At 41.7% G+C, this 23,512-nt stretch overlaps 1 protein-coding gene across 2 annotated transcripts; it reads left to right on the top strand.

The window, feature by feature from the left end:
* Window positions 1-798: 798 nt before the first annotated feature.
* On the top strand, window positions 799-21,927 carry LRP3 (LDL receptor related protein 3). 2 transcript variants are annotated; one of them, XM_042437803.1, is made up of 7 exons: window positions 799-1,249; window positions 7,424-7,471; window positions 8,215-8,353; window positions 10,730-10,938; window positions 12,717-13,803; window positions 15,543-15,675; window positions 17,545-21,925. In XM_042437803.1, exons 1-7 carry the CDS (start codon window positions 1,198-1,200, stop codon window positions 18,358-18,360), a joined length of 2,484 nt encoding a protein of 827 aa, XP_042293737.1. In that variant the 5' UTR covers window positions 799-1,197; the 3' UTR covers window positions 18,361-21,925. The 2 variants fall into 2 exon arrangements, with proteins under 2 accessions (XP_042293737.1, XP_042293738.1); XM_042437804.1 differs by lacking the exons at window positions 799-1,249; window positions 7,424-7,471; window positions 8,215-8,353 and adding an exon at window positions 11,785-11,874 and having other exon boundaries at window positions 10,801-10,938; window positions 17,545-21,927.
* Window positions 21,928-23,512: the final 1,585 nt, after the last annotated feature.

Below are 23,512 nucleotides of genomic sequence, written 5' to 3'. Positions count from 1 at the left end.
AGGATGATTAGATATATCTCATTTATATGTGTGTGTGTGTGTGTGTGTATATATATAACCATATGTGTAATATTATTATGTATGTGTGTATATATGTGTGTATATATATATATATATAATTATACACATACACACACATATAATTATATATACATATGTGTGTGTATTTAAATACAATTATAAATATGTATACATAACTGTGTAATATTATGTATGTGTCTATATATATAATACACACACACACACATAAACACACACACATATAAAATTAGAACTCTGTATATATAATTATATATATATATGTGAGCGAGAAAGAGAGAGACGAGTAGTCTCCCTTTCTTCTGCCGCCAGAGGGCGCTCCAGGACGACAGGGAAAGGGGAGGCGACTGAGTTTGGGACTACAATTCCCATCACCCCCAACAAACCCACATGCTTTTGGACTCCAGCTCCCAGAAGCCTCAGCAATGTTGTCCCATGGCCTGGGATTCTGGGAGCTGAAGTCCAAAATCCCTTAAAGGGCACAGTTTGGGGACCACTGATTCTAAATGGTCCCCAAACTGTACCCCTTAATTTTGGACTCCAGCTCCCAGAAGCCTCAGCTATGTCGGCTAACGGTCTGGGATTCTGGGAGCTGAAGTCCACAAAAAGAAACCCTTAAAAGAGCACAGTTTGAGGGAACCATATCAGAAAACATACAAAAGTTACAGTGGCCCCAAACTATCCCCTGGAAGAGCTTTTGGACTTCATCTCCCAGAAGCCTCAGCCATGTTGGCCCATAGCTTGGGATTCTGGGAGCTGAAGTCCAAAATCTCTTAAAGGGCGCTGCTGGAGAGGAGGCTAAAATGCCTCACAAAAACTACACTTCCCAAAATCTCTTAGCATTGAGCCAGGAGCAGTTGAAGCGGCCTGAAAGCGGGCTATTTCTGCAGTGTGTTTTGGACCCAAGCGAGGCGGGCCTGAGGAGGAGGAGGGAGGCGGCCTCTTCCTGAGGCCAAGCCGGGCCTGGCCGCTTCCCTCCCGCGGGGCTGGGCCTGGCGGCGGGCGGCGGAGGCCATGGCGGGAGGATGGGGCGCAGCGCTGCTCTTGCCCCGGGGAAGCGCCGGCCTCTCCTTCCCGGAGGGCGCCGGGTTCTGCTCGTTGCTCTTCTGGCTGCTGCTGCTGCTGTGAGGAGGAGGAAGGCGGGCGAAGAAGGGCGCCATGGAGGCGTCGGCGGCGGAGCTGCTGGGGCCGCTGGCTGCCCTTTGCCTGGGTGAGTCTGAGACCATGGAGGAGGCTGAGAGAAAGGCAGAGAGAGAGAAGGGAGGAAGGAGGGAAGGAGAGAAGGAAAAGAAGAAAGAAGGGAAGGAAGGAAGGAAGGAAGGAAAGAAAGAGGAGGGAAGGAAGGAAAGAAAGAGAGAAGGAAGGAAGGAGAGAAGGAAAGGAAGGAAAGAAGGGAAGGAAAGAAGGAGGGAAAGAAGGAAAGGAAAGAAAAGAGGGAAGGAAAGAAGGAAGGAAGGAGGGAAGGAAAGGAAGAAGGAAGGAAGGAAGGAAGGAAGGAAGGAAGGGAAGAAAGGAGGAAGGAAGCAGGGGAAGAAAGAAGGAAGGAAGGGAAGAAAGAAAGAAGGAAGGAAGGAAGCAGAGAAGGAAGGAAATAAGGAAGGAATGAAGGAAAGGAAGAAAGAAGGAAGGACAGAAAGAAGGGAGGAAGGAAGGAAGGAAAGAAGGGAGGAAGGAAGGAAGGAAGAAAGGAAGGAAGGAAGGAAAGATAGGAGGGAGGGAGGTATTATTGGCGCCCTCATAATAGCCATGGTTTTGGATTAATACCGAGGAAGGGATGCTCTGAAGAAGAAGGGCCAAAAATAGCCCTCAGAGGGGTATATATATTCTGCCACTGAAGTCCAAAACCACACTGCAGAAATAACCCACTTTGAGACCGCTTTAACTGCCCTGGCTCAGTGCAAGGGAGTCCTGGGATCTGTAGTTTATTGTGGCACCAGAGTTCTCTCTGGCAGAGAAGGCTAAATGTCCCACAAAACTACAGTCCCCAGAATTCCCTAGCAGTGAGCCAGGGCAGTTAAAGCGGTCTGAGACTGGATTATTTCTGCAGTGAGTTCTGGACCTCAGTCTCCCTCACTGACCGCAGACACTGTGACCCAGTCCTGCCAGTTGCCTATTAGGAACAAAACATCTGGACTTAAAAGGGGCAGTAGTTCCAGCCCACAATGGAAGAGAAGCCAAGACAGCAACAACCCGCATGACGTTTGGGTGAGATGCATGCCCTGAGGGCACCACTACGAGGACCGTTTGCCGTCAGAAAGGAAGGACCATGTCGCAGCAGGCAGTCACTGACACACAAACCAGACGCATGAGAGGAGATGCCCATTGCCCACACATGGATGGTCTCCAGAGGACATTAAATGTGGAGAAACACATGGAGCACCTGCATGCACCCTCTGATGTGACCATCGCATGCAAAGGGCAAGAATGCAAAGCGGTTAAAATGCCTGTACTGCAGCCACTCGCAGCCACAAAGTTGTGAGTTCGATCCCAGGCAGGGCTCCAGTGTCCACTCAGCCTTCAATCCTTTTGTAGGTCGGCAAAATGGGTAGCCAGCTTGTTGGGGCAATTGACTTAAACTGCTTAGAGAGTGCTAGGTCACTGGTAAGCAGTCTAGAAATATACTTGCTATTGCTATTGCTATGATCCCTATGTGAAGCGCCCAGGAGGAAGGGGAGCCTGTGGTGTGCATGGCCGCAGCCCTGATGCGCCGCGTGTTTCCTTCATGCGAGGGCACTGCTGCAGAATGGAATGACATCAGCTCTGGCTGCTCAAGGGAATGCATAGGGGTCCCCCCTCCCTCTTCACCCAGGTTAGGCTGTGCACAGAAATGCTCAGCAGCACTGTGGCTTTTTTGTTGCGTTCACAGTCTTGTGTTTATTTTATCACTGAGGTTCTTATAAGGATCGCTTCCGTCTTCCCAGCCTCCAGGTTGCAGTCGGAGGCAGGAGCTTTTGCAAAGTTAGTAGACTCTGGTTAAAAAAGGGAAAGCAGCCTCAAAGCAGACCAACTGAACAACAACAGAGACAGCATATGATTACAAAATGTAGGCCAGTGATTCCTTACCTTGCTTCTCCTGAATGCCCTTTTAAAACATCTTTTGTCTGACGAAGAAGCCAGTGGAGCTTCAAATGTTTGTGTTATGCGTTTCAGTTGCTCTTTTGCAGATTTTGGGCTTTTGCTGTCCCTGAATATGTTTTCAGGCTAACATTTGAGATTCACTTCCATTTTACAAGCAAGTCGGTGCAGTTTGTTGTAAGAGCGTTCTTAATTTATTGCTGCACCTGGGAAGGAATAAAAAGATTATTATCAGTGTTATTAAACTTTTACATACAAGCTCTTTAGTATATTTCTTAATAACATAAGATGGCAATGTGTTTTTCCCCCCAGTCATATATGAAAAATGGAAATACAATCATATATCAGAATCGAAATACCACATTTGCTGGGCTTAGGGATCAGAGACTCCTGTGAATGTGGAAAAACTGCAAATAAAAAAACCAAAATACTATTCTTTTTACCTGAAGGAACAGCTGTCTAGGAGTCTAGATCCTCCAGTGCTACTCTGTGGTCAGCACCTGCCAGAAGTTGACCATAGAATCATGCTGAAGACCTACAAATACCCAGAGAAGTGTTTTCTGTAGGAACTTATAGGTTCCCCAGCACAACTCTATGGTCAACTTCTGGCAGAGTTGTGCTGGAGGACCTAGAAATTCCAAGAGAGAACATATTAATCGAAACCACAAACAGTTAAATCCACAATATTTAAAGCCACAAATGTGGAGGGACAATTGTAGTGTCCAGTTTAGCGTGGGGAGGGATTGCTTTAAAAAGCCATCGTGTAACTTAGGCTGCTGACGTCTGAGTAGATGTGTCCAATTGTTGTTCCATTATAGATACATGTAAGGCAACCTGAAGATGTAATTTCTGTCTTTGGATAGAAAAATCTAGCAGTCTGCTTGGCCAGAAGGTCAGGGTTTTGACATGTAAGAGAATGCCAGAAATCTCAAAAGGACTCATGTCTTTGCCTGTTCTCTTGGCTTCCTTAATCTTGCTCCTAAACTTTGATTATTGATGGGTACACCTTGCCACACACATAATAATTTGACAAGGTACAGTTTTGTCCTTTGCTGCTTGTTAAGAGAAGTCATTATGCTTGTAGAAGTGGAACTTACAGTTTTGCTTAGATGAGGCTCTGAATGTTTAATGCGATTTAGATTGTTACATCCTTATGTTATAGTCCATGTTTTCTGTGATGTACTCATCATCCACACAAGATGGAACTGATGGCCTTTAGCCAGTACTCATCTGGCTGATAGCAGTACAGTACTGTGTTGTGTTGCCAAAATGAACAATTCTGTTGTTGTTTTGCTGCTTTCCTTGCTGTATTACACCTCTAATTTTCCCTTTTGCCCAACAGCATTCTCTCTCATTTCACTTTCACAGCAGATTTTAAGTAATGAAATGAAGGCGCAATCAAGGTAGCATTATGTGTCGCTGTTTTTGTTTTGTTGTAGTTCTTAGCGACACATTTATTTTCAGAAAAGGCTTTTATGTAACTGGTAGCAACAGTCCTAATGTTTCTTACTTCTGTCCTTCAAGGTAAAGATACATTTGGATGAAAGAAATCAATGGAACTTGTTCCCGGGTAATTGGTATACACTTCTCATTTTGAGCCTCCCTTTTTCTGTTGAAGTATGAATAAATGCCTCCCATGTGCAGCTCTGACAGATATGTGGTGGGTAGAGAGAGTCGAAACAAAGAGCTGTTATTTGAATGGTTATGCTCCTTATGTAAAAGACATTTGGGAAAGAGCCCAAAGATATGTTGGTAGTTTAGTAACTACAGCATAGAACCAGTGGCTTGTGCAAGGAGTGGAAGATGTTTATTCTCCTGTTTTAAATGGGGAAATGTCTAATATTTGTTATTCTGTGGATCAAAAACAAACATCCCTCCACAAAACCCCAGGACAGATCTCTCCCATCGCACCCCCATCTGCCCCATCACCAAATTTATTCTTCCTGCCATCAAAAGTCTTGGAAAATCTATGAATATAAAAGTAATTATGTAAATAATGAATATAATAATAATAATAATACTTAAAACAAGGTTATGACGAAATACTGTTAAGCGAGGGGCCATGACATGGGATGTTTTAACAAAGTATTAGCAGAATTCTTTAGGCTGCCTGTCCTTAGACTGAGGGATGTGGACATCTCTGTTCTGGTGTTGGATCAAGATTTTCCATAACTACAGTTACCATGATGGATGCTTACAATTCTAATTGTAATTCTAATGCTTACAAAAAGAAAAGTCCCCTTTTGATACTCTTTTGGAATTGCTGTCTTTGGAAAATAAGTCTTCTTGTATTAAAAATGAAAATTGTGATTTTTGTAGTGGCATTATAATAAGACTCTGCTAATCTGTAGTAATGATATAAGAGGAAACTTGTCTGTGGAGTGACATCTTGACTGCCACCTAAACTTGGGGATCCTAGCAAGTCATCTTAGGTTAGCAGGCAATAGAGCTTTGTCACAGCTAGTTCCCCTGGCTCTGTAATTCAGTTATTCTAGGTGTTTACCTTTTCTTTTCCCCACCTTAACATTTGAGGCATTTGAAAACAATGGACTCTTAGATGATGTTCAAGCTAGCCTGCAATTGCTTTTAAAAATGATTATCACAAATTTGCAAACCATAGTTTAGAGGCAGTTCCCATTTTTTTGCTAACCATTGGTTAGAACACCATTTGGATGTCACAGTCAAACCAGTTAGAACAAACTGGGAAAGATAAGTACGGTGGTCCCTCCACATTTGCAGGGTTTAGGGGTGAAGGACCCTCGTCAGTGTAGAAAAAACACAAATAAAAAAACACTATTCTCTTTACCGAAGAGAACGCTTCGCTAGGAATTGCCAGATCCTCCAGTGTGACTCTATGGTCAGCATCTGCCAGAGGTTGATCCTAGAAATACCCAGAGAAGTATTTCTCTAGGAACTTCTAGGTTCTCCAGCACAACTCTGTGGTCAACTTCTGGCAGAGTTGCGCTGGAGTACCTAGAGATTCCTAGAGAGTACATATTAATCAAAACCAGAAATAATCAAATCTGCAAAAGTCAAAGCTGCAAATGTGATGGGCCAATTGTAGATTATCTACACACAAAAGGGGGAAAGCAGGTGAACATATGGCACATATGTGATCCTCCACAGCATGATTTAGAGGATCAGAATGTGACATTTGAACTGAGGTGCATCCCTTTTACAGTTTTAGTCATCATACCAAACTTTGTCACCTCAGCTTATTAAGTCTTGCCAAAAATTGGAGGGCATTTCTTAGAGAGTGCTTCATGCCATTTGACCCTCTATTTATCTTTTCTTTCCTCTAGTTTATATCCATTTGTGTAATATATATCCATCAGCTGTGGGTAACACTGTACACGCCGCATGAAGTTAATTCCAGTCCATGAAATCTTGTCGGTTAGAGTTCATAGGTCCACTGTTCAAATAAATGAGACAAGTTAACGGTACTATTAATTTCAGTGAGTTCCATTGGAATAGCAAGTACATTTCTATACTGCTTATCAGTGAACTAGTTCTCCATAAGCAGTTTACAGTGTGTAAACCAATTGCCTCCAACATGCTGGGTACTCATTTTACCAACCTACGAAAGGATGGAAGGCTGAGTGGACCTTGGAGCCCTCTTCTAGGGTTGAACTTATAACGTTGTGGTTACAGGAGCAGCATTTAAGCACTGTGCCTCCAGGGCTCCTGGTTGCATCTAATCATTATGAGTAAATACGGATCCCACTTTTAGGCTTAACATTTCCATAAGATTTGTTGTGTTTGCTGCAGCAGAATAACACAGTTACTGTGTTAAGGAAGATAAGGAAGATCTGAACAGAGTCAAGATTATCTGAAAGACCACCTCCTCCCATATGAGCCTGCCAGAAATTTGAGATCTTCATAGGAAGCCCTGTTGTGTGTCCCAGCACTTCATGAAGTAAGGTTGGTGGATACATGTAACAGGGCTTTCTCTCAAACAGCATCTTGCCCCTACCATTCTTTTAAGCTTCTGGCAGTGCTTTTCCATGTGGCATTCAGTGTTTGAAACTGCTGTTTTAACTGCTTCAAAACTGGGTCCTTGGATTGTTTTTAGACTGCTTTAAGGAGTTTTTAAAGAGTATTTCAATATGTTTAAACATATGAAGAAAATGAAGAGTATAACTGAGTTACAACATAAATTTGGAGCCTGCTGGAGAAACAAACTTTTTCCACATATATTTCCATGTATATTCCAAGTGCTAACACTTGTTTACTGCAACAAACCTACTGTTGATGCCTCCACTATAATGTATAAAAATAATTCACTTTTTGTTTTTTGTTTTCAAAACAGTGAATCTCTTCTTGTCTGGGAAAATTGAAAGTGCTGTCCCTTCATTAGGTAAGATAGAACTCTTTTTCCCAGTCGTCCTTTAGTTTTATTTTCTTGCTGATAGTTGACCAGTCATTTCCAGTCAACCAGTCTCCCCCAACCTGTTGTTGTTGTTACTGTTGGTGTGTGCCTTCAAGTCATTTCTGACTGATGGGAACCCTAAGGTGAATCTGTCACCCTAAGGTAAATCTATTATAGCTTCTTACCCCTCACATTATTTGAACCCTGTTGTCTTCATATGCCCTGAATGAAGACAGTTGAAAACCAACAAGAAAAAAAGTTAAGGCAACAAATCTGTTGCTGCCTATAAAAACAGTTTTTTTAGATTATTTATAAATAGTGATATGATTTTTAAAAGTGTGTCTCTTTAGGAAAAGGAGGACAAAGCAACCACTTTTCTGGACCACAGCTTTTGAAAACATTGTGTTAGTTCCTTCTTTATGGTTTTGGTTTTCCTATGGTTGCTAGCATATCCAAGGGTTTTTCACATCACTTTTTCCTTGGGGCAGAGTACTGCAGAGTATTTCTCATGTTCTTTTGGCAGGCTCATTTAGAGCTATTGATCTTGTCCTAGAAGATGTCTGTTGAGCTGCATTTAATCCAGAAAACCAGATAGTTTAGTAAAGCAGAAGAGGCAGAAAAAGGTAATGAAAGATAACACTGACAATAATTTTTTTAAGAGTAGCAAGAGCTGTTGTGACTAAGTGTGCATTTAACTTTTAACATTGAGCAGTTTTTTTTGCTTTTGACAGCTGCTTGCAGTGGAAAACTAGAACAGCATACTGAACACCGTGGGGTCATATACAGCCCTTCTTGGCCACTAAACTATCCTCCAGCCACCAACTGCAGCTGGTACATTCAAGGTGATCGCGGAGATGTGATAACTATTAGGTAGGATGGATGACTGGACAAAAATGTATTAGTTTGCTGAAACATCATGCCAGCTCAAATGTGGTAGGCCAGCTGAAGCTTGTGTCATAAAACTATTCTGCACCTCCCTCATGGAAATTAAAAGGTTGTTTTTAGCTTCACAAAACCTCTATTATGTAGAGTGTGCTGAAAGGGAGCAACAGAGTCAAAGGTCCAAAACACACTGCAGAAATAATCTAGTTTGTGACGGCTTTAACTGCCCTGTTTCAGTGCTAGGGAATCCTGGGAATTGTAGTTTATTGTGACACTAAAGTTCTCTGACAGAGAAAGCTAAATGTCTCATAAAACTAATTCCCAGAATTCCCTAGCATTGAGGCAAGGCAGTTAAAGCCGTCTCACACTCAAATATTTCTGCGGTTTGTTTTTTGACCAAAGACAACCATAGAAACAGAAGACTGCTTCATCTGTAAATATGGATTGGCTGTCATGAACTGTCTTCAAGCCTGCATGTTCCCTTCTTCCCTTTACTCCTCTTTTCTTCCCATAGTTTGCTTGGGGGGGCTAAGAAGTGTTAAATAAACCTTTTGATAATAAATTAGTTACTAAATAAATACTTTAGAATTGGAAGTCTCATGCAAGCCATAGTTTCCAATTTTGTTTGATGGTAAGATATGATTTGCGCAGCCATAGTCTACCTCATTTAACATGTCTTGAAACTGGTGGGGTGGGTAGGGATAGGAGCTTATAGAAGAGGTGAGGAGACATGTTCACAACATCCAAACCATGGTGTAACATACCTTGAAGTATTTCACAGATTCTTTACTCCTCTCCTTTGACTTGGCAGTTCTGGGACTCCCTTTGTAAACTAATGTACATGGGTTTTGATTTGCTACAGCTGGGGCTAAAACATTCTGACAATTAGCAGCTATAAAGTACTGAATCAACCATGGAATAAGACTTGAGTATCCTTGGGAGAAAAGTTTTAAATGTCTATGGAGTACCAGGTACCCACTCTGTTGGCTCCCAGTCCCCTGGTCAGCCTCTTCACATATACCTGTCCAGTAGCTTGGTTGAGAAGTCAGGTAACAACTTGGGAAGATGTATTTTATACTCTTAGGAAGGTTAGATAGAAAGGAACCTCTCACAGAGAGAGGTTATTTGACTTGTCTTTGATACCTGTTTCTGTGATCTTCAGAAGGCACTGAGCCTTGTAATTCAGGCCCATTGTGCCTAGCATAAGGTTACACACCTTGTGCCAGTAACTGAGCTGGGAATTCAACCAGGACTTCCTGACTTCTCACACTTTTGTTCTAAATAGTTAAGCCAAACCTTTTTAATGAGCCAATTAAGGCTTCCGCTGTGTTCACAGTCTGCCCTCACTGAGAGAAAGTAACAAAACAGCAGCAATTCTCTTGTTTTAATTGACTGATACAGTTACTGTATTGATGATATCCATAATTATTTCCCCTGGACCTCTGGTGTATTTGCTAGCAGTGGAGAGAAGTTAGATTTCCAGCATCTGCTGATTCTTAAACATTAATTTATGGCTAGAACATTTTGTCCCCATTTTAAAGATGGATTAATTAAAGGAATTTTTGTTGAGGTCACTTTAATGGTGGCTAAGGTCACCCTATATATATATTTGTTTTTAGACCTGTTTAGTCTGGAACAAGAGAGAATATATTAAATTTGGCCTCCTTCCAATAGTAGCAGCTGTGCAATTTTTGTTAGACTCCAGGTAGCTCCTCCAACATGATAGAGGTGAACTTTAAAAGAAGACGCATTATGAAATGTTTGTTTTCTCTTCCCAGGAATGGAAGTCTGACATTATAGCACTAGTAGTAAAAGCAAAAACAAACAAAAGAAGCCCACTGGAAATCACCTGCACATTCAATGTTGTGTCCCCCGTTCACCTGCATCTTGAGTTTTTGAAAGCAAGACAAATATAATTGGCTACAATGATTATAACAGCTATGATGCCAGTTGGATGGAAAATCTACTCTGCATTTTATTTGACTTTTGAAGAACTATCTATCCCCATTCTATTTTCACACTAGGTCCCACACTTTGGATAGCTCATTTAAAGTTTAAATTAGAAGCTAAAACAGTTCAACCACTCTATATATCAGAGCCATATACTCCACAGAATAATGTTGAAATGCTTTGTCAATTATTCAGTGAAAGAGTGACTACCACTGTGCCCTTTCTGCAGTGGTGCCATCTCATAGTCTGTTCTTAAAGTCATTCTTAAATCTTAGTGATGTGAATTCTTCATGGAAGGTCTCAGAGAACTGAATTAAGTATATTTTTCCATTCACCATGCTGCATTTCTTAGATGTGTTTCTCTGAAAGTAAGTCTAACACTTTTCATCCCCTCCCCTTTTTTTTTCTTGGCAGTTTTAAGAACTTTGATTTAGAGGACTCTCCCAAATGTTCAGTAGACTGGCTGATGATTGGCCCATCTTCTAAGCGGGAGGAATACAGAGTCTGTGGCTCCTTCATACCACCTTCTTTCATCTCTGCCAGGGATCACATCTGGATATTTTTTCACTCAGATTCATCAAGTTCGGGGCAGGCTCAGGGATTTCGCCTTTCTTATATTCGAGGTAAAAGCTGTCTATAGCTTGAATTATTGTGTTGATTGCATATTGTTGTTTGGCTACCCTTCTGATTTATTTTATTTTTCATATGTCAAAAAGCACTTTTATTCACACCTTTATTTAGGAGAAGGAAAGAGAAAATGAATGCTGGTTTGACTTCTGCAGGAGAAGATCAGAATGGCTAGCCTTTTATATTTGAGGGCTTTGATTTGAATGTTTCTGTCTGTTGGGCTTTTAAGATTGTTGTCATTCCTATTTATCCTTAACATAATTTACCCTGTTCCCTTATTCTTCTATGGGGTCAAGCAGACTGGCAACTTGGACTGGTCTCTGGCTGATCTGATCACCCTTCATTCAGTGTGGGAATGCAGTGATAAGATGCCGCAGTCCCGAGTCCAGCTGCCGCCACAGTCCCAGACAGGCCACCAGCAAGGACCACTTCTTTTGCACTCCTTTTGCTGGTGGCTGCAGTGCAGCTTCAGCCCGATCCTGGGGTGTGCATCATCTATATGCCATGCCCCCAGATCAGCCTGAAGCTGGTGCTTTTGGCCTTTGTGTTTCAGGCCTTTGAAACACTTTCCCCCCCACTCCAATTGCCTTCACTACAGATGGTTTTGTTTCTCCCACACACACTTTGCAGTCTTAATGAATACTTTGTTTGCATACTGTTAACTTCTCTCCAGCATTTTTGGTTTTAAACAAGTTAAAGCATGAGGAACCTAATGCAAAACCTCTTACTCTTCATCACAGAAACATTACCTTCTTCCAGATGGCTGGGGCTCTCTGTTTGTTACAGATGAGGAAAAAAACAGTCTTCTGAATGAGCTAGTGATATTTAGATTTTCTTTTCAGAATCTGGATGGGTATGTGTGGAGTTTGAATAAGGAGTCAGGTTGCTTCTGCTACTGGGTGTACTGGCCATGTTGGAACAGAAGTTTATTGGTAAGGAGCATTGAGGGAAGACTGGGAATAGCGCTAGAAGTACTTGTATTAATTTTTCACAGTGCAAATAATGCAACAGTTGATGCTTCCAGCAGAATTATATTTTTGAGCAACTAAATAGAGCAATCTTCATCCATTTCCTCTTGCCAATTTACCCCTCCCAAATGATTAAGCCAATTGTTACAATAAAACAGAGTAGTCTCTTATATTTGGAAAGGAGAGGCCAGGTCAGGTCAGGTTATGGGGAGGAGATTACTTGGGGCAACTTGGAAGAAGAAGTTTGTGGCATGAGGAAATTCCGTGTAGGCATAGCATTTCAGAGGAACAGTAGAATTCTAGAGATAAGATTTGAATCCTCATTTAGGCATGGAATCTTTCTAGGTGGCCTTGGACAAGACACCCTCTCAGGCTTAGAAGGAAGGTAGTGTATCTGGAATAAATCTTGTCAAGAAAACCCCGTGATAGGATTCCCATAAATCTAAGGGCCAAAATAGACTGCAGAAATAATTGAGTGTGAGACCACTTTAACTACTAGGGAATTCTGGGGATTGTCATTTTGTGAGACATTGAGCCTTCTCTGTTAGAGAGCTTCAGTACCACAACAAACTACAGTTCTCAAAATTTCCTAGCACTGAGCCAAGGTAGTTAAAGTGGTTTCAAGATGGACTATTTTTGCAGTCTGTTTTGGCCCTGAGTTAACTTGAAGGCACAACAACAACAAGTTGAGAATAGCTTCCACATCCAAATTTAACTCTGTTTTTTGTTGAATTGGTATTTGAGAAGCCATACAAAACACATTAAGTGCTTGCAAAGGTTTCTAATGTTTATCTGTCCCTTCACAGGAAAAATTGGCCAGCCTAATTGCCAGTCTGATGAATATCATTGTCTGAATGGCAAATGTATCCCTAGCACTTGGAAGTGCAATTCCATGGATGAATGTGGTGACAATTCAGATGAGAAGAACTGCACTGTGCCCCCAACAGAACCTCTGTCCAGCATCTGTCCTTCTGGAACATTCCAATGCAGTGTAGCTCATTCCACCAAATGTTTGTTGAATGAACTGAAATGTAATACAGTTAAAGACTGCAGCAATGGCTCTGATGAAGAAAACTGCCCTGATCTTTCCTGTGGCAAACAGCTTGGAAATTTCTATGGGTCTTTTGCTTCCCCTGATTTGTTTCGCTCAGATCATAGCCGAGCAGATCTGCACTGTACTTGGTATGTGGACACTCAAGATAACCGCCATGTTCTCCTTCAGCTTGACTTGCAGCTTGGGTACAATGATTACATCAAGGTGTATGATGGTTTAGGTGAGAAAGGTGATAAACTTATGCAGACTCTTTCATATCATAATAACAGGCACTCAGTAAGCCTAGAATCCTCTAAGGGCCAGCTGACAATAGCATATCATGCCCGGTCAAAGAGCACAGGCCATGGCTTCAATGCAACTTATCAGGTGAAGGGTTATTGTCTTCCTTGGGAGCATCCATGTGGCAACGATGAGGAATGCTATACTGATAAGCAGCACTGCGATGGCTGGTGGCACTGCCCCAATGGCAAAGATGAAGAAAATTGTCCTGCCTGCCAGAAGAATGAATATCCCTGTGAAGGAAATAGTGGACTATGTTATTCATTACTTGATCGTTGTAATAATCAAAAGAACTGCCCTGATGGCTCAGATGAGAAGAATTGCTTCACATGTCAACCTGGCAACTTCCATTGTGGCACCAACCTGTGCATTTTTGAGACATGGCGTTGTGATGGACAAGAGGATTGCCAGGATGGAAGTGATGAGCACAACTGCCTGGTGATTGTACCTAGGAAGGTCATCACAGCAGCTCTTATTGGGAGTCTGGTCTGTGGGTTGCTCTTAGTGATAGCATTGGGATGTGCTTTTAAGCTGTACTCATTGAGAACCAGGGAATACAGGTGAACAGAAATCATTTTTTCTTTCTTTACTGCTAGTAGTGTTGGGTGGTTTTTTTTGGGAGGGGAGTTGGCAAGGGTAAAATAGGAGTTTTTGAAGTGTAAATAAAGATTACAAATGTCTTTTGCTATGACCTTTTTAAAAAATGCCATACTTCACTTTTGCCAGTCCTATGGTTCATAAATCTGACCTGGTTTATGAACCATAGGCTTAAATCTTATTGTTAGTCCTCACTAAACCAGACCTGCAGAATCAGTGGGCTATACCTATATGTTAACTTACCATGCAAGAGTTGATTCAGTTGGGACTAAGCAACAAGATTCCGAACATAGTGTGCCTTGAATTTAAATGCTCCTCTCGACCCATTTTTCCTTATTTGAGCTTGTAAAAGGATCAGAGACACCAGTCTTGAATTTGGGCTAGATGTACACACAGCCTTCCCAAGAGATTTGTACATTGTGTAGAGTGGCATGAGTCACTGGTATCAAAAATCACACCAATAACTAAACAAAAGAAACAGAAACTGTTAAGGGATGTGAATTGTAGGGTGTTTGGGGTGGAAAAAATTGCCCCCTAGCTCCTGTTCAATTACCTACCTTTGGCCTACCAGTTCTCGGCTACAAAGGTATGAATTCACTTTCAATGTATTTTATCTCTTACAATGCTAGGCGAGGGTAAGAATTCAGTGAAGTCTAATTGCTGTGTTGACTAACATATATGTAAAAAGGGCTTTATAGCTATTTTAATCTGTGTCTTAATGTCTATAAATAGTTTATACATTTATGCCTTGTGAAAATCTGTTACACCCACTTTGACTTTTAAGCAAATCACTGTTCCCGTTGAGATCTGAATTCAAGAAATAGATGTATGTTTAAACTGTAGAGGTCACATAACAGTTTCCCCATTTGGTCACTTGCTAAGGGTGATAACACTTTTAAGAAGCCAGAAAATCTCTGCAGCAGGATCAAGAGGGAGTATGGGAATTGATTGCTCACACAAACTATTCTTTGTTAGGCCAGGAAAGCTGTGTCTGAATGTGCCCTTTGTATATTTCAGGCTTGATTCAGGTAGTCTCTAATTCTCAAACTTTCAGTGAGCATCCATGTCAAGAACTGAGTTTGGAAATGTTACCATTATAGACTAGAAATCACAAAATCCCCAAGCGAGCATGAGCCTGACTTTATTCCACTAACCTTTTGCAGCTCTGGGCCTTAGAAACAAATTATTGGGTTTCCCTCCCACCTTTACTCTGTAAAAAAATAATAAAAATGATCAGATTAGTTATCTCTATGGTTTAATGCTAATTGGAAGGTGGAGAGAAAAGTGTCCATAAGCAATATGGGAGCCACTCTTGATTGTGCCATCCACGGTAACGCTACTCATTTCTGCTGTTTGAACCAGCAGGGTTTGGCACCTAGAAGTAGTGCAATTGCTGTAGTAACAAACTTAGGAAGACAATTTTGCATGAGCATGTGTGTTGAAGGTACCAGAAGAAGGTGACAATGACACTCTTGCATGCCTCCAGTCCCTTCCCCTGAAAACTCATTCAGTCAGAATCTCTGTACCTAGGTCAAAGTAAAGCTTCTGGTTGTGCTGTTAGTAATCTGTGAGTAGTGGCATTTGTCATTGCTCCTCTGGGCACTGACAAATGCAAAGCAAAGAGGATCTGATGCTCTGTCCATTCTGTTTAGATCTCATTGGTTTTCTCTCCTCGCTATCCCCCTTCTCACTCTGATTCCAGGGCATTTGAAACCCAGATGACCCGTCTTGAGGCAGAGTTTGTAAGGCGTGAAGCTCCTCCTTCCTATGGGCAACTGATCGCACAGGGGCTTATCCCACCGGTAGAAGATTTCCCTGTTTACAATCCCTCACAAGTAAATGACTTTGTTTATAGTCATATACCATTCCATTGCAATACAATTGGATTTGAATCTGAAAATGGCTTTCCATACAATGCAGTTCCTTAGGATGGAAACATAAAGGATGCTGCTAACACAAAACCATTTCCACCAAGTGCACTACTGCCTCTGCATTGTATGGAAATCTGCACTAAAGAATGCAGTTTTAGAGAGAAAGATTGATGTTTTATTTATACTTGTTGAAACTGAGTGATTCTTTAAATAAGAAAGCTGACAACAGCTTCTACCATTCTGAATACCAGACTTGTGGCACAGGTGAGATTTTAATTGATGCTCAGGCATTTGTCTTAACCTTCTTAAACTCTCCTTTATATATGCTATAGTCCCAATCCTGATTGGACCCTCCAGTGTCCATGGCTTCCACTACTTACATTTTTTAAAAGACAGTCACTCAGTGTCAAACTATATATTTAAAGTGGCTTTTAAAGTGAGAAGTTTGTTTGCATATTATTCCATTTGCTCATTTTTAGTGCATTTAAATATTGTAATATTACTAACTCTATTTGTTTATCTTTTCAAATTTGTAAGATGCATTTGGCAAAGATGTGCTTTGAAAACAAGACATTTATTTGTATTTCATTGAATCCTAGAATCATAGAGTTGGAAGAGACTCCAAAGGCCATCCAGTCCAACCCCTTGCCATGCAAGAACACCCAATCAAAGTACCCCTGAAAGATAACCATCAGGCCTTTGTTTAAAAACCTCCAAAGACTGAGCTTCCACCACAATCTGAGGGAGCATGTTCCACTGTTGAACAGCTCTTACTGTCAGGAAGTTCCTCCTAATGCTTCAGTGTAATCTCTTTTCCTGTAGCTTGCATCTGTTGCTTCATGTCTTATTTTCTGGAGCTGTAGAAAGCAAACTTGCTCCATCCTCAATATGTCACCCCCCTCAAATACTTAAACAGGGCTATCATATCACCCCTTAACCTTCTCTTCTCCAGACTAAACATCCCCAGCTCCCTGTATCTCCTCATAGAGTCTCCTCATATGGCATGTTTTCCAGACTCTTCACCATTTTGGTCACCCTTCTCTGGACACACTTGAGCTTCTCAATATCCTTTTTGAATTTTAGTGGGAGGAAAAAAAACTTTACATAGACAGCTAGAGGGATGTCCCATGGGCTTAGATGTCTCTACACTAATGCACAGAGCATGGGAAACTTTCCCCTCAAAATCCCCCACTAAACACCCAGCCTGTTTTCCAGTCCTGTTGACCAAGCTCCAGAGACTGAGACTGCAGCTGTATAGGAAAGCTACTGGCTTCTTCCCCCAGCCAAGTCTCCCTTTAAACTTAGAAAGCTTTCTTAAATACATGACCCATGAAGTACTGAAATATTGGGCAGAGAAAGGTAGCTGGGTTCTTTTCAGGAATATTGAGATTTAAGGGAAAAGGCATGCTAGGAGAATGTGAGTTAATTTTGACAGATATTATAAGGGCAACTGAAAGTGTCTTTTTTCTCTCTCCCAGAAACTCATGAGGCTGCTTCTATACGTAAATGTAGTTTTTGTCAATGATTGGATTTTATCTTACATTTTTGCCTCCAAATGCAGTTTTTATTGCTGTAATCCCGCTTCGATCCGAAGGGAGAAGCAGGAGATATAAATAAAATATTATTATTATTATTATTTATCTCTACAGCATTATCTGTTTACAGCTGGTGCAATATCTGTAATTACATAACTATTGAGAGACATATTTTAATATTTTTGGGGAGGTTTTTCTCACATTAGCTTTTTACAGAGATAGTTGAAATTAAGGGTGAAACAGTGGCTGGTCTGCTGTAATCTAAGGATATAAAAAGCTATTGTATTGATCTTTTCAGGCTTCTGTGCTGCAGAACATCCGAACAGCAATGAGGAGACAGATGAGACGGCACTCCTCAAGGCGTAGCTCCTCCCGCCGACATTTGGGCAGATTGTGGAACAGATTCTTCCACAGGCCACGGGTGAGAGGTCAGATCCCACTGTTAAACCCCACTCACACTTCCCAGACAGTACTGGGAGATGGAATCACCAGTCATACAGATGGGACAACTGCCCAGAGTCTCCCACCTTCTCCTGAAGGACCTAATGTTGAAACAGAGACCTACAGCCCAAGTAGGGGGCTCCCAGAATCAGAAAACAGCAATTTGCCTTCACAGCTCGAAACTACAGACCCATCCCCTTCGGATGTTTTGTCAGACCTTTGCACAGCTGCTTTGTCAGAGCCAGAGGATGGGTACAGTGACAAGCCTTTGGGCACTGAAGACACCGCCAGTGAGGAAATTAGACAAACCAGCAATGTTGATTCAGGAAAAACATTTAGAGACCCTTTGTTGGAAAGGGTTACAGAAATGCACCAGCATGTTGGGTCAGCATCCAGCCGGACTGTTGCAGAGAGGAGAAGTTCCAGCAGGAGTCGTTTCCTGAGTGAAGAGCCATGCCAACTGCCCTTTAAAACATGGGAGTCCATGTACTCTGACAGCCCAATGAATGTCCCCATTCAGGTGGATGGCCAACATTGTTGCTGCCCACATGCATATCATGATGAACCTTTGGGCATTCACCCAGCTTGTTGCCATTCCACAGAAGTGCCAATACTAGAATCCCCTATCCAGGAAGTCAGCCCCAGTGATGACGAATCTTTACTGGTTTGCTAGTGAAATTGTGCTGGGTTTTGTAGCGGGCCTTGTGAACTTTTTACATTATATTGTGGTGCACACCGTCCATAACAAACACTCACCTCTCTGTGTTGTCTCTGTTATCATGCTACATTGATCTCCAGCGGAGCAGAACGTAGATGACAAATTAAATAGGAGATATTTGGTGTCTGTAGTTGATGAGGAAGAGTTTAAATCATATTTTTCTTCCTTTTAAAAATCATTTGGTGGTATTTTGGTGGTTTTCAAAGGAATTTCTTGCCATTTTATAATCTCCCTTTAATAATATTTCACACAGGTCTCTTGCTAGTAAGATGCTGCCATAAAAAAACCACAACCAAGGGTCCTATAATTGTTTGTGCATGTTTATGGCATCATCTCTTGTGCCATAAACTAGAGCCTACTTTTGGGCAATTTAAGTGATTGGCAGAAATATCTGCATAAGGATAGGGAGAAAGGCTACCAGGGAAAGTTTTCTTCAGTTAAGCAAGACCAAACCAGGAAACCTGTGGCCCTCTTAGACATTATTAGGCTACAATTCTCATCATTGTTTAGCATTGGTCACAGTGGCTAGGCTGATGGGAGTTGGAATCCAGCAACAGCTGGAGGGCCCCATGTTTCTCATCCCTAGCCTAGAGAAAACCAGAGATAGTAGAATTTCACTTCTTTTGTCTGTATCTGTTATTATTCTTCCAGATATAATTATCTATGCCAGTTAACCTCTCTGGCACATTCACTTTACAATCTTTGAATGGTTACTAGGCAGGAAACATCCAAGGGGACACATGTGACTTCTCATAGCTATTACATCTGTGGGAAGTAGCAAAAAACCTGTAGCGTTTCATCTATCTACCATTCTAGGAAGCTGAAATGACATTCCCCAAAACAATTGCTTGTCTGTCTCTGATCTGTGGAAGTGTGAATGCACAATCCCATGTGAGGATATGTTTCTCCTAAATCCCCTTGTTTCTTCTGTTTCTGAGATCACTTTCTCTCTACTTTAAGAGATCAAAAGTCAGCTTTCAACTTCCTGCCCATAAACTTGAGGAGATTCAGCTGGCAGGCAAAGCAAGCACCAGACACCAGTAATTATGACTGTGACTGCTCAACTGGAGATATCCAATTATTGTCAATTTAGAATATTTGTTTAAATTAAAGCTATGTTTACACTGCCCTAGGGTAAATTATTTAACAGGAAACTGAGTCTGTAAAGCATCACTTTCTCTCCTCTCCCCCCCCCTTTTAAAAAAGCTACTTTCATTCATTAGCTTTCTCCTTTCATAATGGTGACCATAGAGAGGCCAGAACCAAAGGCTCTTGTGTTACATACACAGAAAATATGGTTACTCTCACACCCAATTTGTTCATTATAGAGATTTTAAATGAGCCAATATTGTAACAGTTTTACAAGAGCATTGTTGAAGTGTTGTTTCATCCCTATTCTCTACATGCACAAGAGGTTAGCAGTGGAAGCAGTGAAGTGTATGCATACACAGAAATCTTAGTAGCCCCATGAGGAATTGGCCAGTGCTTTTTATTAAAAAAGAAAGTTGTTAGGTTGATAGTCTGTCATGTTCATACTAGGTACTGAAGGACTGGGTTTCTCAGAAAGTTCTTCTATGGGGAAAAAAAATCAGAAGTGGTGCCTGAAAGATAGTTGTTTGGGAAGCAATGTTTTCTTGCTATGTGAACAACTAAACAAAAGGATTCCATGGACAGCCAAAAAGAAAAACAAATGGGTCCTAGAACAGATCAAGCCAGAAATCTCTCTGGGACCAAAATGACAAAACTTGGCTGGCGTACTTTGGACATATCATGAGAAGACATGAATCATTGTAAGAAACAATAATGCTAGGAAAGGTGGTGGAAGTAGAAAGAGAGGGAGGCTGCATGCTAGATGGATGGACTCTATTAAAAAGATGATGAGGATGAGTTGGCAGGAGCTGGACAGAGCAGTGGAGGACAAGGGAGTCTTGGAGATGTCTCCATCAGCAGGGTGGCCATGGGTCGAGATCAACGGAAGGCAGTTAACAACAAACAAGCTGGCATGAACTTTGGACTGGCAGGATCCTCCTGTCCTTTCTCTCCTCTCCATACTGGATGAGCAGAATACAAATAGCTACTTTTGATTTTAAACAAACCACTCTTCCCAGTGACATCTGAACTTAGAAGACTGGTTTGTTTAAACTCAAATTGGTAAACAAACCACAATCTGAAACTGGTTTAATCTGTTCTTTCTAACTAAAGCTCTGCTGCCTGCCATTTTTCGGATGGATTGGGGTACCTCAGGCCTTGAGGTTGAAAATGGTTCCCTTGAATTCCCCACATAGCCACACCTTCTACTCAATGATATTGCCATTTGGTAATCCCCCAGCATTGGTACAGCTGCCACCACCCTCCTTGAAAGGTTGAACTTGTTCCTGTTAGGCTGTGTTTTGGACACTAAGAACCAAAACGTGCTGGGATTTTCAGTCCCACCCTTTTGCTATTGGCTCCGTTGTTGTTGTTCTCCACCCGTGGATTGATCTTGGCCCATGGCGATACTGTAGATGAAACATCTCCAAGACTTCCTATGCTCCAGTTCTCTTCTCAGGTCTTACAGATTCATACACTGGAGTGCTGTCCGCTGATACCTGAGGTGAATCTGAATCCAACCCTTAGGCTGAATGAGGTCTCCACCTTTCTTATAGGAAATGATAATGAGGAATTGAACTCAGGATCATTAACATGTGAAGCACATGCTCTGCCACTGAGCTTTGGCTCCTTTCTAGTATTGGAATTTGCCTTTCCTGTGTGATGTGATGGTAGCAGCATGGAGCCAGATTATCAGGTGCGGAGATTTGGCTTCTGTGCCACTCTGTTGTCTGTTGTCCCAAAACATGCGTTTTGGACATGAATTCTTTGATTTCCACACCATCTCTCTTTATTCTTTTCTTTTAGTACATTCACTGCTTGTTTTCAATGGCTGTGCTATGTGCTATGCTGCACTGTTTTACATGTCGCCATCTCATTGCAACCAGTGGGATTTGAGCATATTAACTGTGCACTGGATTACAGCCAGTATAATCATTAGCAGGTGTTTTGCAGAGTGCTGATTGCTTTTAATAGTGTAACCAAATTCCTCTCCAGCATATTGTCACTTAGGCATACTGTAACTTTTCATTGTGTATTTAAAAAGAGAGAGAAAAGTTAAGGTCAGGCATAGTAATGATGGATTGGTCAGGTGCACAGAATGGTCCAGGGTGCCTGAAAAGTCTTTGGTCTCTTTAACTTGTGTTTCCTAACCAAAAGTTGAATGAGAATTGAAATAATTTCCGTTTGGATGAAAGGAAGTTGTTGTGTTAACTGAGCAGGGATGCTATACATTGGAGTGTGCTGTATCAGCAAAATACTTTTTATTGTAAATTTCAGAGATTTCACTTGTGATTTTTTTTCTTCCTTGCGATTAACCATGGAATTTAAAATGTGTTAATCATCTTTCTGTTAAAAGCTCAAAACAAAAAGTAATAAAATTACTCTGCAGTTGTCTTTCCTTTGAGAGTCAGGAGGTACAAAAGAGTTCCTGAAGCACTGCTCCTTCTAACGCCAGTCTCTGCTGCTTTGTGTCAAAGGTAATGGAGTCACAGCAGTGCTCCTTGGAAACAAGAGGGAGGTCCATCACACTTGGGGACTCTTGAGGTTTGCAGAAAGTAAAATGTAATAAATAAACTACAGCCCAGTGAATCCGGTGCATACTAAATAGCCACAAAATGTTGAGTGCCAGTTGAAGAACAGAACGAAACAGAAAAGTGGAAGATCAGGAATGGATTGTCGTGGTGGAAGTTATATCTGGTTGGCTGCAAACAACATTCCCTTCAAAAGGTAAGGACATACTGCATGATTTTCTGGCAAGTCCAGCTTTAATGTACTTATTTGAATCCCCAGATCTGTGAATTATCTGTTGGCAGAACTGTCCAGGTTTTATGTTACTTTGAAGCTTGAGGTGGAATCACTTTTCCTGTGCTTTGAATCCTCCCTGCCCTATTCTCTGGAGCTGCAGAAAACAAACTTGCTCCATCCTCAATATGATACCCCTTCAAAGATTTAAACAGGGCTATCATATCATCTTTTAACCTCTTCTCCAGGCTAATCACCCCCAGATCCCTAAGTCTCTCCTAGTTCAACAACTTGGTACAGAGTGTTTTGTGTAGCATGTGTGCATGGTCATGCTGCTATTAGGGACAGCCCCTTTTGTCCTGTGGCAGCACATGCACACAGCTTCTCTGCCATTGGTAACAATGGCAGCACATGCGCCACCATTAGGGACAGCCCCCATTGTCCCCAGTGGTGGCTTGTGCATGCAGCCATGCTGCCATTAAGTCGTCTCCAATGGCAGCGAAGCTGTGGATATGTGCTGCCACAGGACAACGGGCTGGGCTGTACGCACATGCCACCATTGTGGACAATGCGGGCTTCAGCATCCACGGAGTTTGGTATCCGCCACAGTGGAGCATAGCTATAAGTCGGAAATGACTTGAAGGCACACAACAACAACAGCAATATACCTCTATGGTAACATGGAAACAATGAGCCAGTTTTGGTAGGAAACAGATAGAACTCACACCCTTTGACTCATCCAGCTGCAACAATTTTCAACACCTTTCCAGATTATTCCATTGTTGCAAGCTGACAAACATTTCACGATGTCTTATATTAACTATAGTTTCCTGCGTCTTCTGAACTGGGAAACCATGATGAATAGCTTCAGACTAAAGCAGGATATTAAAGCATGGCTTGAAGTTGCTTAACATGGTCCCCCAGTTTGTCTATGATGGAAAAAACTATAGTCAGTTAAGACTTCTGGGCCAAGAAGGAAAGACGGAAAGGCTATGCGTGTGAGTAAAATGCTCACAGTCGGGTAATTCTGTGCCTTCTTGACTAAACACTAACTGCACTAGCTTCCACCCCACAATAAGGAGCCGTAGTGGTGCCTGGAAGAACTGCCAAATTTAATTTAGATTTCCGGGGGCCAGTTTGGAATACAGAATGCAGTTCAGAATGCCACTTTACACCACCAGAAACAAAGCAACCAGCGCATTTTATTTTATTTCACTCTTCTTTTTTCTTTTTAGGAGAAAGAATTGAGTGCTATTCGCTGTCTGCTAGAGCGGAT

Source organism: Sceloporus undulatus, chromosome 8 (genome assembly GCF_019175285.1).
Source record: "Sceloporus undulatus isolate JIND9_A2432 ecotype Alabama chromosome 8, SceUnd_v1.1, whole genome shotgun sequence".
NCBI lineage: Eukaryota > Metazoa > Chordata > Lepidosauria > Squamata > Phrynosomatidae > Sceloporus > Sceloporus undulatus.
This window is presented reverse-complemented; position numbering and strand designations above follow the sequence as displayed.